A 16,808-nucleotide genomic window follows, 5' to 3' on the forward strand; every position below is an offset into this window, starting at 1 on the left:
TACATAATACTCAAACTTACAGTACAGTAAGCACATACGTAACCATTATTTCAATTGGAGCGGAAGTGTTTTGAAGAATCAGCCATTTCTGTCTGATTGAAAATCAGATTGAATTTGTCTGATTGAATTTTCCTCAAATCACCATCCATTCTCGAGGATAAAGTACCTATTTTAATTTCAAAATTAAAAAACGTGTACATATAGACTTATCGGTCACACTGGCTGCTTCAGGTGTCCACGTTGTAAAATGGGATAGTTACAGGGAAAGATGTTGTCTCTGTTCAGTGTCAGTGATTAATAGAGGTCAGGCATTCATTTGAACAAAAGGTATTTCTGTACAAAGGGATTATAACGTTCAGTATTTTTTTTTCCTTCCACAATTGAAATTATACGACAGAATATGTATTGCATCACAGATGTATACCGTGTTACTCTATCGGTAAATTGCACAAAAGACTCAGGATTAATAGAATCCACTACTTCATTTGATAACAAAGTATGGTAGTGACATATATCAGATGAGAAGGAAGTCTTCATTTTAAATTTGAAGACATTAAATGGTCTTACTTGGTCCAATTTTCGGATAAGATTCAACCGGCTCCTCTTCTTTAAGGCCATCGATGGGTATCATGACCTGCTCGTATGGATCTAAAAGGAACAGGGCAGAGAATTGATGTAAAATTTAAAAGTCCAAATGCAACCGTATGCAACTTAAAAATATACATGTTTAGACATTGTTTACAGGTGATTATTAATCTAGTCACAAATATACTTTAGCCAGAAATAAAGCATTTCCTTCAGGATCATTCTTTAGCTCGAGCTTATTTTTGGTTTGTGGTTCTTTTTCTTTCAGCTCACTGAAATTTGCTCCGTTACCATCCACTGCATGCAGGTCGCGGTGTTCCTGGAAGCAGCTGTAGTATTTATACTTCTTGCCGCAGATGTCACAGGAGTAACGGAAGCCACCTACAAATGAGCAGACATGAGTAAGATTTAGGAAGAGGCAGGCAAAAAAAAAAAAACAACAAAAACATTATCGGCCTTGGCGGGCACTATTTGATGGAGGGATGAAACTGGTATTAATTATCGGTGGGACTCCAGACAAAGAAATATTAGTTGACTTTAGAATAGTAGGCCGATTCCAGTCAAGTTGTGACTTTGTATAAATAAAAACATAATTAAATAAATAAAAACAGACAACATGCTTGTTGAGTTATTTTGTCTTCTGTTTATTCCCGCTTTAGAAAAGGGTTAAGGATAAAGTTGGAGCAACCAAAGATTTTATTTGTTGTCATAAAATCTACACTTAAAACTGAAGCCCATTGTTATGATGGACGATCATGGATTATTTTAGAAGGTATACATGGGAATATTCTGACATCACTTTTATTTTGGATTAGGACGCATCACAGCTTTTGGCAGTCAAAATAGCAAAGCATTTTGGATTTGTCAGAGATCTATTTTAAAGAGTAACTATCGAATGCAATTTCTGGAGAAATTGTGTGTGAAGGCTATTAGACTAAATTAAAACTTGTGGAATGTTATGGAAGATCAGTTGGTATAAACTAAATAGTTTAAAGTTGGAACGGATTGAATCAGTCCACAAATGTAGAATTTAGAGGGGGAAAAACACAATGAGTCCAAATACTTGTAATGAGGAGAATGTAGAATTTTTGGTAAGGGAGAATTCTTGGAATCAGTAGGCATAAGATGAACAGTTTAAGGGTGGATCAGCCAAGAAATGTAGAAATTAGAGGGGGGGAAAAACGGAATCAGTCCAAATACTTGTGGGTCTTGGGTAGAATGTAGAATCTTTGGTAAGGGAGAATTCTTGGACTCTTGGAGTAATTATCAAGTATTTAACTGTGGAATATAAAAACAAAGGGTGGAACTCAGCATGTTGCATTTTTGAGAATTGAATCCATCATAACTTGTTGCCAAGTATCCTCGGTGGTCTACTCATTTGCTTCCACTAGTGTTTTTTAATAAACTACAGATTGTATCTGTCAGCATAAAGACGACTTGGGCTCTCACTCATATTGATACTAAGGTAGTACGCATGTACTGACTACAGAGTGGATGTCAAAAGATTAAAAAATCTCAAGTACTCTCAGGTAGGAAAGCAATTAGTCCTGATAAAAGCTAAAGTGCCCGAGAGCCAATATGAAAACTGGGTAGAATGTCTCTCATCACCTTTGATTTTGTTATGAAAGTATCAAAAAGAAAATCATGTAACAATAAAATACTCACTGTTGGGAGGTGGTTGTAGCTCTGCAACCATGCTCTCAGATTCTATCGTGCAGTGGAAATCAGCATTAGGCAATTATCCAAACAAACACTTTTACTTTACAAAAAGGTTGAATACAAATATTCCATACTTAAATTAAAATAAAACACACTGCATCTACATATACATTTTTATAAATTCCCTTGTAAATTTGGTCATTCCAAACTAGGCGTATCCGCTCAAAACAAACAAAAAATAATAATTTGAAATCAGCATTAGGCAATTATCCAAACAAACACTTTTACTTTACAAAAAGGTTGAATACAAATATTCCATACTTAAATTAAAATAAAACACACTGCATTTACATATACATTTTTATAAATTCCCTTGTAAATTTGGTCATTCCAAACTAGGCGTATCCGCTCAAAACAAACAAAAAATAATAATTTGAGTGAAATTAGATGTTTGTCGATTTATGAGTACGAATTCATTTGTTTTCACACAAAGCAAAAACAAAAACACAGTGTCTAATCATTTTCATGTATATTGGAGTACAATTAAAGAAAATATTTGCACATTTATGTGTATATAAGATAAATGACCCCAAATTCTCAGTCAATCCCCTCTCATTGATTTCAATGTACCTAAAATTCTTAACAAAATACCTCAAGCTAAACTTCCCATGAAAACTTTCCAGAAATTCTCCAGCCCATTAACAACCTTATTCAAAACCGACTTCTTGGAACACTGCAACTATGACATTTCAGGGTCGGCGTGAGCACATAAACACTTTTTTCCTTTTTTTATTTGTTCATACCTTTATGATGACACAAGTAGGTTCCTCAAGAGGAATCAAGTGAAAAATCTTTCCAATATGCCCCACTAGTCTAAGAGTATCCACTATCCTGTTCATGTCGCCATCAGTTCCCTTCAAGTCAAACGTTTGTGAATTACTGTGCAATCAGTGTTCTTGTTCCGATCGTTTCCATTCAATGAGGGACTGTTTGCAGCACCCTACAGCAAAGTACGGCACACAGCTACGCAGTTGCATTGCATGACAGCCATTAAATGAAGACATATTTTGTGCTTTTGAAGCCAACAGTTAGTAATTTGTTTTTTTCTGTATTATGAGTTGTCATTGCATCTGCCACCACAGAATAATAGTCTGTTCCCCATTCTCCAAGACATATAGCCTGCTCGCTTTACTAGTTTTGCCTTGGGGGAGGTCTATATGATGGTCATGGTCACTTTAATTGGTGCTACGATTATCGGTGCCATCTGCACAACTGTCGTTGTATTATAAATACTGTACTAGGGGGCCACTTTATTTTTGCTCGATGACTCTTCGCATCGTGTGCACGGCTGTCATTGGTTAGTGCTACAGCACTAATTACCATTAGTGTCCCTTACGTTACGCAATCAGTCTGTCAATGTTTTTGAACTTGTGCGTGACATTTTGGGACAATGGCTTACCTCTGTGTGCCCTGACATGCGTCTGAAAGCAGTTGTAATACTTGTACTTCTTCCCACAAACTCCACATACATAGGAACCTTCATAAGGAGAGACAGAGAGACGTTTTGTTAGTGCATAATCATTCAACTGAATTAAGTACGACTGAACAAAGTCAAAACTAAATTCAGGAATGGGCCACAACGAGTGGCCGAACAAATTCGGCTCAACTGCAAATTCTCCTGTCAAGCTTTTATCAATATCACAGTGAAAATGGTGCAGAATGTTAATATTTACTTTGCAAGTCAATTTAACTTGTGCACCCTTAAATTTGCTTCCAGCGCACCTAAAATTATAAGTTGGGTGGTACTATGCTCATGGTAAAAGATGTTAGTCTTGATCCCTATTTTAACATGTGTGCAGTATGTTTTAAGTGTGGTAACACACCTATGCATGAGTCTGTGCTCTTGGTTGGTGGAGGAGTACCAAGAGCGAACATACCCTCCGCCTGGCCTCTGCGAGATGCGCCTCCGCTTGCTTTGCCGTCGTTCCCTCCGATGACGACGCAGATCTCGGCTGGGTTGGTGTCCCCGAAGGTACCGTTGCTCGTCTCCGTGATCCCCGGTTCCTTTTTGATTGTGACTGGAGGTAAGCTGACGTCTTGGCTGACCGCAACAGAAGTGGACGGGGGACCGTTGGTCCCACCGCTCCCCAGCTCATTGCTGGGATTGGGTGGCTCTTGGGCACTCACGGCTCCGCCTTCTCCAATTTTGGGTGACTCTTGAGCACTCATGACTCCACCTTCTCCAACTTTGGGTAACTCTTGAGCACTCATGACTCCACCTTCTCCAACTTTGGGTAACTCTTGAGCACTCATGACTCCACCTTCTCCGACCCGGAACTTCCATATGATTAAAGACAGACAAGCAGACAACGACATTAATAACATGTGGCAGGCAACATAATTGGATAATAATTACATTTGGTGAAACTATTAAAGGGCATTGGCCACAACCCTCATTAGAATAAATAGTTAAACGAAACAGGATCCTGTTCAGTTTGCATGTGGATCCAGTTAGCATTCCTCCCCCGTCTTTTGTTAATGAAATATGAATAAAAATATATTCTCAGTGAATAATGCATGAATCTTTATGAAAATAAATTACGGATAGACGAGATGGTTATCTATCAAGGTTCTGATCCCAAATAGAACTGTTTGGCCTTGGTCGATGTATACATTCTCATCGGGTGTTAAGTACGAATCTTAAATCTTAAAAATGGGAAATAATTTATGTTTTTTTATTGAGTAAACTCGTTACCCCAGAAAAAAAAATCATGCTCCAAAGTCTGGGGTTTTATGAAAATTGGACATATTAGCCTCTGGTAGCACTTTTGACTCCAATTATCTGAGAAAGTAAAAATGCCACAAGCTTAATATTTCACTCTTGCAGACAATGAAAAATACATTCCTTATGTGGAATATTAGATGGGAAGGCGCACTGGTTGTAAAGAAATCGTTTTTGGAAAAAAGACATTTTCTGAAATTACTGTCCTATTGAAATCATGTCATTTTAGAGAAGTCAGAGCCATTTTGGTATTCTGCTGTTGTAATTATTTTCTCCACTAGAAATAAGGGCACCGGTCATGGCAAAGTATAAAAGTGTGTTGCCACACAAGCAGAAATTTAAGAACCAAAGCCAAAGTCAAGGCTGCTGAGTACAAAACGACTAAGTGTATGTTTTTATTAAAAAAAAAAAAAAAAAAAAAAAAATGCAGGAAAAAGTCATGCTCCCCCTGCTGCCTATTAAATGCAGAGCTCCTCCTTCCAGCCTTCTGGAGCTGCCATCTCCTCATCTACACGCGAGGCTCGGAGGGAAAATGGAAACAATGGCATTTAAATGCCAAATGCAAAAAGACAACTTTAAATGCCAAATAGTTAGGTTGACTAAAGTAGAAGAAGAAAATAAGACTTCCTAATACTTGGGCAATTTAAGCGTGCCTATTCAAATTAATTTCTAAGCTCATCTTGCAACTCGTGTTCTCTTTTGTTTGCATTGCCAGATCACGATTTCTGTTTGTGTATCCTAATCCCGGTTGTTCAAATTCATCGAGGAGGCTTTTTTTTTCTCTTCATGTCATGACAAAGTGAGAAGAGTTTACAGTCAAGCGCCGATTCCAATTTTTTATTAATTAGGTTTCTTAACAGCTCAAATTATTAAATGTATTAAATGCTTCACATAGACTAAGATGTGTCGTGATTCATACCTAATATGAATAGAGTCATGATTATCTGAATTATTACTTTGTACCCGATGATAATTATGAATGAGTGAATTTGCTCAGCTCATGCTTGAACTACGTTAACTTCTTCATCTCTTCATTTACGGGACATGATACACAATACATCAACTTTGATTCATTTGAGACGTTAGTGACAGCTGGAACCTTCATCAAATTCTATAGGAACTCAAGCTTCAACCATTCCATGCCATACCATTATGAATGAATGAAGGAATGAATATTCATTTATTTGTCTATTAAAGTTTTTTTCAACAGGAAATGGGAGGGGGAGCATCTGATGTCACTCCACAGTAAATTCCAAACCATGAAACCACCAATAAATGACATCAATTCCCCATTATAGATATGACATCGGCACAGTTTGTGAGTCCACCGGGAGGAGCAGCATTTTGTGCAACCTACTTTTTTTCTACTGCTGATTATAAAAGAATGGAAAAGGGCAGAATCAAACTTTTTTTTTTTTTTTTGCTAGTGAAAGAGAGTTTATTTTTTAATTTGGTCCTGTGGTATACTGCATATATAATTATTGACCACAGCATCCTGTGGGTCTTGAATATGCCAAAATGCTCTGAAATGGCCGGCAGTGAATGATTTAATCGCATTTATGTTCCCCATAGGCAATCATGAAAGTTTGACAAAGGCCCCTCCCTAGTCCATTTTCTATCTATAGCTTTAATTCAAGTCAAGTTTATTTAGATTTGGTCAAAGCACTACTATGTCTACGCCAGTAGTGGGCAATTTTGCAAAGGGACTATGAGAAGCTAGAACGTCTGTTGAGGGGCAAGCCAACATGCTAACCTCAACTTTGAGTTTGTATTTAGATTAAAAAAAAAGTGCTGCGTGTGCAGACACGGTATGTATTGTCCTAAATTAGGAAATACACATTTAATACATATTATAGTAACTAATTATATTAACTACCAACTCATACTAAGCAGATTTAGATTTCAAACCTAAGTAGGAAGTAGAATATTACAGAGTTATTTATAATGCTCTATTTATGACTTGTTATAAACCAAATTAATAGTTAAACCTCTATATACAAATGTAATTAGTTCCGGGACCTACTTTGTATGTTGAAGTGATTGTATGTTGGATCACATATTTCCATAAGGATACACTGTAATTTGTTAAATTCATTCCACAGCCAAAATAACGATAACTCCTGAATAAATACTGCAGATAATTACACACAGCAATAAAACAAATGCATATCAGAGATGTAAAAAAGGAATAAATTGCAAAGAAACAATAAAAATGGGATTTTATTCTCACTGTATCTTAGAGACAGAGATATATGCGTTCCGTAACTTACTACAACTTACAGTATGTGAACGTAAAACTTAGCTTACTCTTATTTTTCTATACATTTTTTCTATTTTAGTTTTTTTATCCAACTTACATAACATTAACTTAAAACTAACTTAGCTTATTTATTTATCATTTTTATATATTTTTATTATATATTTTATCATATTTTATTATACATTGATTTTCATATTTTTTTATGTTTTCTTTTTACCTTTCATCTTTACCCTCTTCACTTGCACTCAATTCAAGCTATCTTTTCTTTCCTTCACTTTCCTCCTCACCATCACTCGACCACTTTGCAGATTTTTTTTTAAAGAAAAGCGTTCCATGTATTCCAGGGTAGTGCTGCGACGTTTAGCGATGATGGTGATTCCCTTGGAAAGCTTGACCGCTTTGAGGGCTTCCTTCTGCTTAAACGTTGTCGCTTGATCGTCAAATTTGTTGACATATTCCGGCCATATTGTTTCGCAAGATCACTCACACGCATGTGTCACACGGTCATGTTTTATGAGTTCTTGTTTTAATTGTAAGGAAATCCTCACCTTCCTTTTTTCACTAGAAAAACTGAAAAAAAACCCTCCTTTTCCACACTGGCGGGCTCACAAGAACTATTTCTTACATGTAGAAAAACAGTGGGTGTGGCTTGCCACACATTGCCCTGAAGCTGCACGCCCACAAATCATAAAGCTCCATCAATGGTCACTGCACTCTCAAATGAAAAAACGCGGGCATTGCAGGGACAAAATGGAATGATTTTTTTTGTAGTTGTTAGACAAGGTTGGAGGGTTGGATTAAAAAGCCCCGCGGGCCGTGGCTTGACCAGGTCTGTACAATAATGAAGGAAATCAATCACTCTCAGAACAACATATTAAAAATGGCAGAACTGAGGTTGCCATTTTACTTTGTACTCCCCCCCCCTACCCAGAAAAAAAAAAAACATCTGCTTTGCAAGTCAAATACACCAGGAAGGAAAATCCAAATATGAAATACAAATTTGCTTAAGGGATCAGGAAAATGTTTGCACTCTCAGGAGAAGGAGTAAAAATAGGAGCGAGTTAAAAATGGAGGACTGACGGGTCACTTCAATCACTGCCTTCACTGCATTGGTGTGCATTATCCAGAGCCGAGACAGGAAAATGCGTCTTTCCTTAATCAAACGTACATTTTCCTGTCCTCTTGTAATAAATGTCTTCTAATATTGAGCTTGACCATCATTTCAAAAAGCAATAACGCAAAGAAATACATAAATCCCCCACCAGCAACTCCACTCTAACATACACTCTCACACACACACATACACAAAGACTACGCAACAAACAGGCATCTAGTAAAATTCCAGAGGTATTCACTCCACAGCCCCCCATAAAAAACATTTTCAATCTATATGTTAATGCTGTGAATTAAATTTTAATAACAAGAGATATTGAAAAGCAGACTTGAATCACGCAGGAATAAATCCAGAAAGATCAGGGCCCTAAAATTAGAAATTCAAGACAGCATCCGATCTGCTGCTAAAACCCTTGAAGGCTGGCAGATTAAATTTTTGATGGAAATCAAAATTACACTGCAAACATACGCAGGCGCGGCAAACCTGGCATCATTGTGATTTATGGATTCATTAAACCTGCACCAGTTTCAGCCCTCCCCCATTTTTTTTTTAACCACGCACAGAAATTACATTTGCTTTGCTGAATTTTTTTCCCCTAGAAAAGCAGCACAGGCACTACCTTGACAAAATGGTCAAGTAGGAAAAAAAACTATTTCGTGTACATAACCGCTGCATGTAAACGGGCCTAATTTTCACTGCTGCAGCAAATGAACATCCTGATGCATTATTCATCAAACCAATAAGATTCATTTTTACAAGGGAAAGGAGAGGAAGAAATATGAGCGGAAAGGAAAGCACACAATTTTATGCGGCGGCCCTAACCCCTGAAAAGCAATTTCCCAGGGACTAATATAAATTAAGCAATTTTCAGACATTTTCAGCAGAGCCACTGAGAACACAAGAGAACAGTGGATGCCTGCTATGCTCAAAATGGATTCTAAAAGGCTCATTTTAACCCACATCACTCATCCAGAATAGTGCTTAAAAGGACTGGCGAGGAATCAAAGAAAGCAAATCTTTTTTTTTTTTCCCTTCAGAAAATACAAACTCTGCTAGCAAGTTGATATAGACTAAAACAGAAACCCCTCACTATGACTTGATAGACCACTGTCGTTTTAACACAGACTGGAAATTTCCGCTATCTGTTCTCTAAATATAAACCTACAGGTTTTGTTCTCCATTCTCTGGATTACTCAAAAGAACATACGACGGCGGAAACTGTACGTCAAAAAGTCGCAAAAAAAAAACAAAGATTGCAAAGCCTCTGAAGTAGAGAAATGCTAGGATGTTAGTACAAACACTGGCCACGTTTTTTTTTCGTTGGCTTTTAGTAGCTTTTATACCATTTGTATTCCAAAAGAAGGAGCACAGTCACTCACTTCTTAGTTGAACGTTTGAGTCGAAACTTGAAAACTTTTAGTCACTCAAAGCATTAGCAAACCGCACGACCTGCGTTTTAGCACGTCAAACGATACAACAGCATACGGATAATTTTACTACGTACATGCAGTTACGTTTTCATTTCCCTTTGAAAATTGTATTTTATATGTTGTTTTTTTTTTTTAAATATCGACTGAATGAGGAAATTTGCTTTGTGTATCCGGGGTCACAAGCTGTAACATAAAACCAGGTTTTTCTGGAGCCAATCGAGTATGCACACTTGGTAGCAATTTAAACTACACATGAAAGGATGCTTTTCAAACACTTCCATGTGAAATTGTATCTGGTTTGAACACATTTTTGTTGTATGTATTAGTGTGTGTGCGTGTGCGAGCTGGGAATGTGATAGCGGCAGCAACATTAAACCCGGATCCATCCGGATCTGACCAAGACTGCGCATGTGGAAGCAATCAAAATTTTACATGGGAAATCTCATTTAACATGTTCCGATGCTTTCAGCTCTGTTAAATCTCTTCAGCGCTACTTAATTTCTTTGGCTCCCGTTACATTTTATTCTCTTCTTCTCAAACGAAAATTTGACTTGAATCAAAACTATATTCTTTTGATCTTACTCAAAATGATCTTACTTCAGCGAGTAAGGTTACAGGTTGTGGTCACTCTATAATTATGCACATGGCAAATGTTTAAGCCTCAGGGAGGTCTATTGTTAAAATTAAAAAAGAAAAAAAATCTATTTCCTTATTCGATATTAAATTACAGCTCAGTAAACAAAGGCAGACTTGTCCTGCCAGATTTATTATAATTTTGCAGCAGCTCACTGAATTTATTATGAGGACTTGACTTGAAGGTCAGCATTCAAATTACCCCCAACAAAATGGCAACCAGACTCAAATAAAAAAGCAAGTCCAGCAAAAGGGGAAAAGCGTCCGCAGGATTAATAAAATAAACTGCAGGAGCGCTGCTGTGATTGTTTTTCCTGCCCTGCATTTTTTTTCTTTTTTGCTGACATGTTCTTTCTACCTCCATTGCTCCTCTATTCATTTTGGACATTTTTTGGGAGGAGGAGGGGGGCATGCAAATTTCCCAATCTGAACGAATCGCAAATTTTAGGAAGAATCCAGCTAGGTGGAAAGGGGAAAAAAAGCAAGGTAGAAACGAAAAGCTTTGAAGGCAACGATGCAGTGAAGCACTAACTTAATTATCTTAAAAAAGAAATCCAAGGTAAATTTACAAGATTTGTCACTCTTAAGCAAAAGCATTCAGGGCCAGAGAATCCTGCAGGGGGAAAAACACAGGGGAGGAAAAAGGCTGACTTGCACCCTGCTCATGGCTGCAGAATTAGTTTTTAAAGGTCATTGTGAATGTATTGGGTTCAACATTGAATTAATTTCATTTCCATTGGAAACAAATCGAAATTGTAATTTGGGTGAAATTTTTCAAAATGAGTCAACAAATCAAACTAATCAAATTATGTTGACTATTTCATTTCTCCGAATGACTCCCTACAGGTGGCGCCAGTCAGTCGCGGATTTGACAAATTAAAAAAACGTCTACATTATTTGAGATAGAATACAATACAACGTTTTTTGGACGCCGACATTGTAGTGACGATTGTATCAGTCTGTGAAGCGTGTTAGGCGGTCACGGAAACACCGAGAAGTGGTGCGAATTGCCTGAGTACCGGAGAGAGAATGGGGGGGGGGCAACTCCGGAGCCCTGCTCAAATTTGATGGAAAATTCACAAAAAAACATGGCTGCAAGATGTTTTTGTGCGCGATTAGATTGTTCCTCCCCTTCCTCATCGCCCTTCATTTCGCCACCACAGCTCGCTTGCCGAATCGGTCGGCTGCATTTCCCCCCCATCACATGACTGAAAAGTTACAATTCCTAAATAAAATTCCGCGACAAACGAGCCAAATTGCTCCTCGATGATGGCTGCACCTGGTTTGGAAGACGAGCACTGAGCTGACGCGTCCATTAGCCAAGTGGAACAGCAATAAACTTAATGTTAGCATGTTACTGGAAATTTGCAAATTCAATTTTTCTCCAAAATAAAAAAAGCGATTTGACATACCTGCAAAAGCAGCGTTGCTCATGCAAAAACACCCCCGACGAAAAAGCCTCCTTTCCCCGGCCAGGGGTGACTGCAACAACGGCTTCCTCCTCCGGGCGAGAGGAAAAAAATGTGAATTAGTTATGAGGAAATTCAAAAATGTTAGAAATTTCCCTCCAGTCTTGTGTTTGCCCCCCCTCGCCACTTCTGCGCGCTACGTTACATTTTTTGGAGCAAAATAATGTAACGAGTCGTGAAAAAGACGACAGTCGGGACCGTGCGGGCTGTCCGCTCGCAGCTCTCGCACCCGGGGGGAGGTTGTGTGACACTGGTCCTGGTGAGGAATTATTTTTTTCATCCGCCATACACAAGGGCAGATTCCAAAATTACAGCGCCGGCCTGCAATAGCCTATATTAAAAAAAAGGGAAAAAATGGGGAGGGGGGGGTCTGGGAAGAAGAGGAGTGAGGTGGGAGAAACATGTTGGCCGACCAAAAAGGTGCACGTCAAAAGAGTGCTCCCTGTTTTATGGTTGACAGATGCTATATTAAATCAAAACGAAGTATGTGTAGCTCTTTTACTATTAAGAAATACTCACATTTATTTTCACACAATGTATTTACAGCCTCTTGGTCATATATGTCAACGACAACGATTAACTGAGCAGGATATACATCGCATTCGTTGTCAAGCGTAGCTCTTTTGTTGGCCAACATTTTTATTTTGAAACCTAATTCTAACATTTTTTTTACTTTCATAATTACTTAAATTCGTTGTTTCGACTGATTGTTTAGGGATGCAGAATATAAAACAAACCAATTTTTTTTATTTAAAAGGCTTTTTAAGGTAGAATAGGGTCCGATTTGATATGAATTGGGGGGAATTAAAAAAAAAAGTCAAAACATGATATAGTGCAATTAATTGCAATTACTGAATGCATGGCAAATTTGCAATAAATTGTGCACAGTTCGCTCCGTTTGAGGAAATTCGTTTTTGCTTTTTTTTTTTTAAATCCCCACTTAGCGTCCTCTTGTTGCATTAATTTGATGCAACCAGCAGAGAGCAGCAACACACTTATGAATAATTATTGCTTGTGTGTGTGTGTGTGGTGGGTGAGCATATAATAAACTACCTCCTGCTTATTTGGGAAAACAGTCCAATAATGAGGATGGGAACATCTAGTCAAAATATACATTTAAGTCAATCAATGAATAAATGTAAACATTTTTAGAAGAAAGAATTCATGTACACAAAATTTCACCTTTGGTACCTATGCATCAATCACAATAGTGGACCAAAAAAAAAAAAAAAAAAGGAGGAGTAATTTGGTGACAGACTAGAGAGTCTGGGGTTTTTGGATAGTCATAAACCAGGATATTTTTGTGTTGGGGGCAGTGGGGGTACTGGAGCCGATCCCAGCTAACATTGGTTGAAAGGCAGACTACACCCGGTTCTGGTCACCAGCCAGTTGCAGGCCAGCCAGTCACCTCCTACATTTTATTTGATATCCCAAAATATATTTATAGATTATTTTCTCAGCCCCATTTAGCCCTGGGAGAGAGAAAATTCCAGAGCCATCCCTGGAAAGGAATATGAAAGACCTGACCTTGCTAAGATAGTTTTTCTCTAGGAAAATAAAAGATCTTTAGAGTGCTTTGTCCTGTCTCTTTTTTTCGTGGCTAATCCAAGAAAAAAAAATCCTAGAATGTGATGCTATTCTGAATAAGCAACTCCAAGGTTATCAAAAACTCAAAATTGAAGCTGAATAACATTCTGCTCAATTTATTATTTGAATGGTCAATTAACAAGGACATACTTTAGCAACAAAAGACACCAGCATTATATGCTTTCTAAAAGGAATTTCATTCCAGGAATTTTACAGGACACAATTAATAAGGTTTTTAAAAAAATCATTTCCCCACTGACAATGGTGTACGCTACTTCAGGTCATCTCCAACTGACGCCAATGAATGTCACTGAGCCTATTTATGGACAAACCTGTAGTTGTGTTACCTTTGTCAACTTTGCTTCGGAAAAAAGAGAAGTGACTCATTACTCATATGTATGAACTGACGAAAGCTATTTTTTTGGTTACAGAATGTAATCTGCATTTAAAAATAGATCATTACAATGCTGGCATTTCCAAAGCTAATTATTGTGGGTTAATAATAGTTCAATGTCCACAATTGATTTATGATACAATGGCCTGCAGATGGTATGCATGTTCTTGTCACTCGATTTTAGATGGTAGAAACAATGTAAATAAAAACAACCATTGTGTTGTGTGTGGTTCAACTTTCATGAAAGATACTGTGTAAATTACTCAATGCCTTATTAAAGATAAGAATGTAGATAACATTCAACAATGTGAGAACGCAAACACTACAACTACTACACTACTTTGAGTCAGACCTAAAATGTTGACTCATTTCCAAACTGTGCAACGTCAGGGCCCTGAGCAAAGAGACACAGTTCTGTTCTGGACACGCGGGGCACATTCAGGACAGTTTCTTATCAAAGTCTGGTGCTTGGTATCAGTAAGATACAATTTGTAGCCACTGTGTTCAGTTCGTTCATGTATCTGACTTTCTATTCTCTGAATTTTTTCCCTCTCCCCTGCTGTCAGTCATTCTTTGGTCATTTGGGCCAGAGGTGACTCATCTCGAGAACAACCTCCCTTCTTCTCACCTCCCTAAAGGATATAAATAGAGTGTTAACCTTTCTAGAGAAACACATGCGAAAGCTCTGTTCACACAGATGTGATCTTATTAGAAACTGGCACATAATAAGTTCAATAACAATTTTGACTTGCTATATGAGTCTCCTCTGTAATTCAATTGGGACTGAATGCTTACGAGTCCATTCAATAATAGGTTCAGATAGTTTGACAATGACTTTACTGTCATCTGTAAGAACAAAGCCAGGAAACTAGTCTGATCACAAGCATCCCAAGTATGAGGGAAAAGCAAAAAAGATGCTTGCCAGAATCTGCAGATGGTCAAGTGAGACAGAAACTTGATCTCAGATGGTTTCATATCCTGTAGATGATGACTCCAACCCGACAGCTCACGAGTCTGTCTTTGCATGGGTAAAACTGCCATATGCAAATTGAACATATTGGGCACGCAAGTAACCTTTCAAAAAAAAAAAAAAAAATGTAGAACGCACACACGCAATAATCATAACAGTGGTAAAAATAGTCCATGTACCGTATTTTCCGCACTATAAGGCGCACCTAAAAACCTCCAATTTTCTCAAAAGCCAACAGTGCGCTTTATAATCCGGTGCGCCTTATATATGGACCAATATTGAGCCACTACAGCAGGCGTGTCCAAATATATGGATTTATATACGGACAAAGTTTTAAAATGGGCCATTCATTGAAGGTGAGCCTTATAATCCGGTGCGCCTTATATATGGACAAAGTTTTAAAATGGGCCATTCATTGAAGGTGCGCCTTATAATCCGGTGCGCCTTATAGTGCGGAAAATGCGGTAATGATGAAGCTAACTAAAACAACAGTGTCCTACAGAGTGAATCAAATTTTACCTTCATGTAAATCTAACAAAAACTGAAAGCTTCCTGTTGACACAGACAAAAAATAAAAATAACACCATTCAAAACAAATTCAACTTCATGTTTCTTAATCGACGTTATCATGCAACAGGATTCTATAGTGGGTAAAATGCATGAAGGCAACTTCTCGATGCTCTTTTAAAATTCAAACAACTTTTCTTCCAAGTACTACTGGGTCATCTCACTTGGATCAGGAACGAAAGTTCCTAAGCAAATTTATTCTCCAGTTACGAGTTGCAAACGTGTCTTGGCAGCTGTCTCACAGAATAAATTGAAATTTATTTAACAAAATCTTTTGTCAGACAGATGAGCAGGTTTCTAACCCAAGGAAGAATTTTTTGGCCCAAACGCTGGTAAGCACAATATGTCACAGATGACATCCAACACAAGGGAAATACCAGTTGTGAATGATTTAGGTTCCTCTTTCCTTCAACACATATCTAGTCACATCTCTTAAAGACACTCAAATGGAAGAATACTATTTTGAGGAATTTCTCATTGGAAATCAGATGTTCAGTACCAATTCATTTGATTCTGTAAAAGTTACTTTCAGCGTTTACCTCAAAGCAACAAATCTTCATTATATAAAATGAAAACTCACTTCTAGGCTTCATCTGAAATTAATGTAATTTATAGCGGTGAATCAAATGGCGTCTTGAATCATAAATAAGCAAATAAATAAATAAAGCCGTTTTGTAACATTAGGGACCTGGGACAAAAGGAATCCCTGGCATCAATAATCGGACTAATAACTAAGAAGAGGCTTCTCAAGGTGTTTGTAACTTTCAGTTAGTTACCCATTAGTCGTGCACTCATTTGAGACAGCAGCTCTTAATGAATAAAAGGCTCAGATACACGTGTGTTTGCTTGACCCATACTTTGGCCTCGTATAAATGAATAGTCTATAATAAGCAGCTCATTAAGCAGGTGGCTGTATGATAAAAGAGGTGAGCGCATCTCAAGGACAAAGTGTGCCAATGATGTAATGCTCGCTGACGTCTCTTCAATTGTCCCCTGAAGGCTTCATGGTCTAATTTATGTTTTATAAACCTGTAAAATGCTGTAGTTATTATTCTTTTATGTAAAGCCAACTGGTTGACGCAGATGGCCGCCGAGCATCTGGTCCAGTTTTTCATTCTGAGTCAGGGACTTTTCTCATTATGGTAAGTTTTTCTTTTCTTTCCATTCAATGGTCACTCTATTAGGAACACATACACATTCATAGGAAATGTTAAAAAAAAATCTGAAGGTACTCCACCCACCCCATTATAGACTTAATTAGTTGGGAAAACATTGTATGCAATTTTGAGCGTTTCGTTTAACTTTAAGGAATGCTGGGAAATGACGTAATTGACCTTATTTGAAGATTTATCGGCAAT

General features: G+C 37.7%; 1 protein-coding gene across 5 annotated transcripts in view; it reads right to left on the reverse strand.

The window, feature by feature from the left end:
• The window catches only part of znf618 (zinc finger protein 618), a 43,785-nt gene that overhangs the window by 12,341 nt on the left and 14,636 nt on the right, over positions 1–16,808 (reverse strand). The window contains exons 1-7 of one of the 5 annotated variants that reach the window (XM_088391348.1): positions 11,876–12,293; positions 4,128–4,581; positions 3,704–3,781; positions 2,251–2,292; positions 1,786–1,863; positions 859–966; positions 568–648 (exon numbers count right to left, since the gene is read on the reverse strand). In XM_088391348.1, the coding sequence (XP_088247474.1) occupies positions 568–648; positions 859–966; positions 1,786–1,863; positions 2,251–2,292; positions 3,704–3,781; positions 4,128–4,557 (817 nt within the window). In that variant the 5' untranslated portion in view covers positions 4,558–4,581; positions 11,876–12,293. Of the gene's footprint in view, positions 1–567; positions 649–858; positions 967–1,785; positions 1,864–2,250; positions 2,293–3,703; positions 3,782–4,127; positions 4,582–11,875; positions 12,294–16,808 lie in introns of those variants that run through there. The other 4 variants (XM_088391343.1, XM_088391347.1, XM_088391346.1 and 1 more) reach the window with 4 other exon arrangements.

The sequence above is a fragment of the Syngnathus floridae genome, chromosome 12 (assembly GCF_059516105.1).
Source record: "Syngnathus floridae isolate MCC-2025c chromosome 12, RoL_Sflo_1.0, whole genome shotgun sequence".
Classification (NCBI taxonomy): Eukaryota; Metazoa; Chordata; class Actinopteri; order Syngnathiformes; family Syngnathidae; genus Syngnathus; species Syngnathus floridae.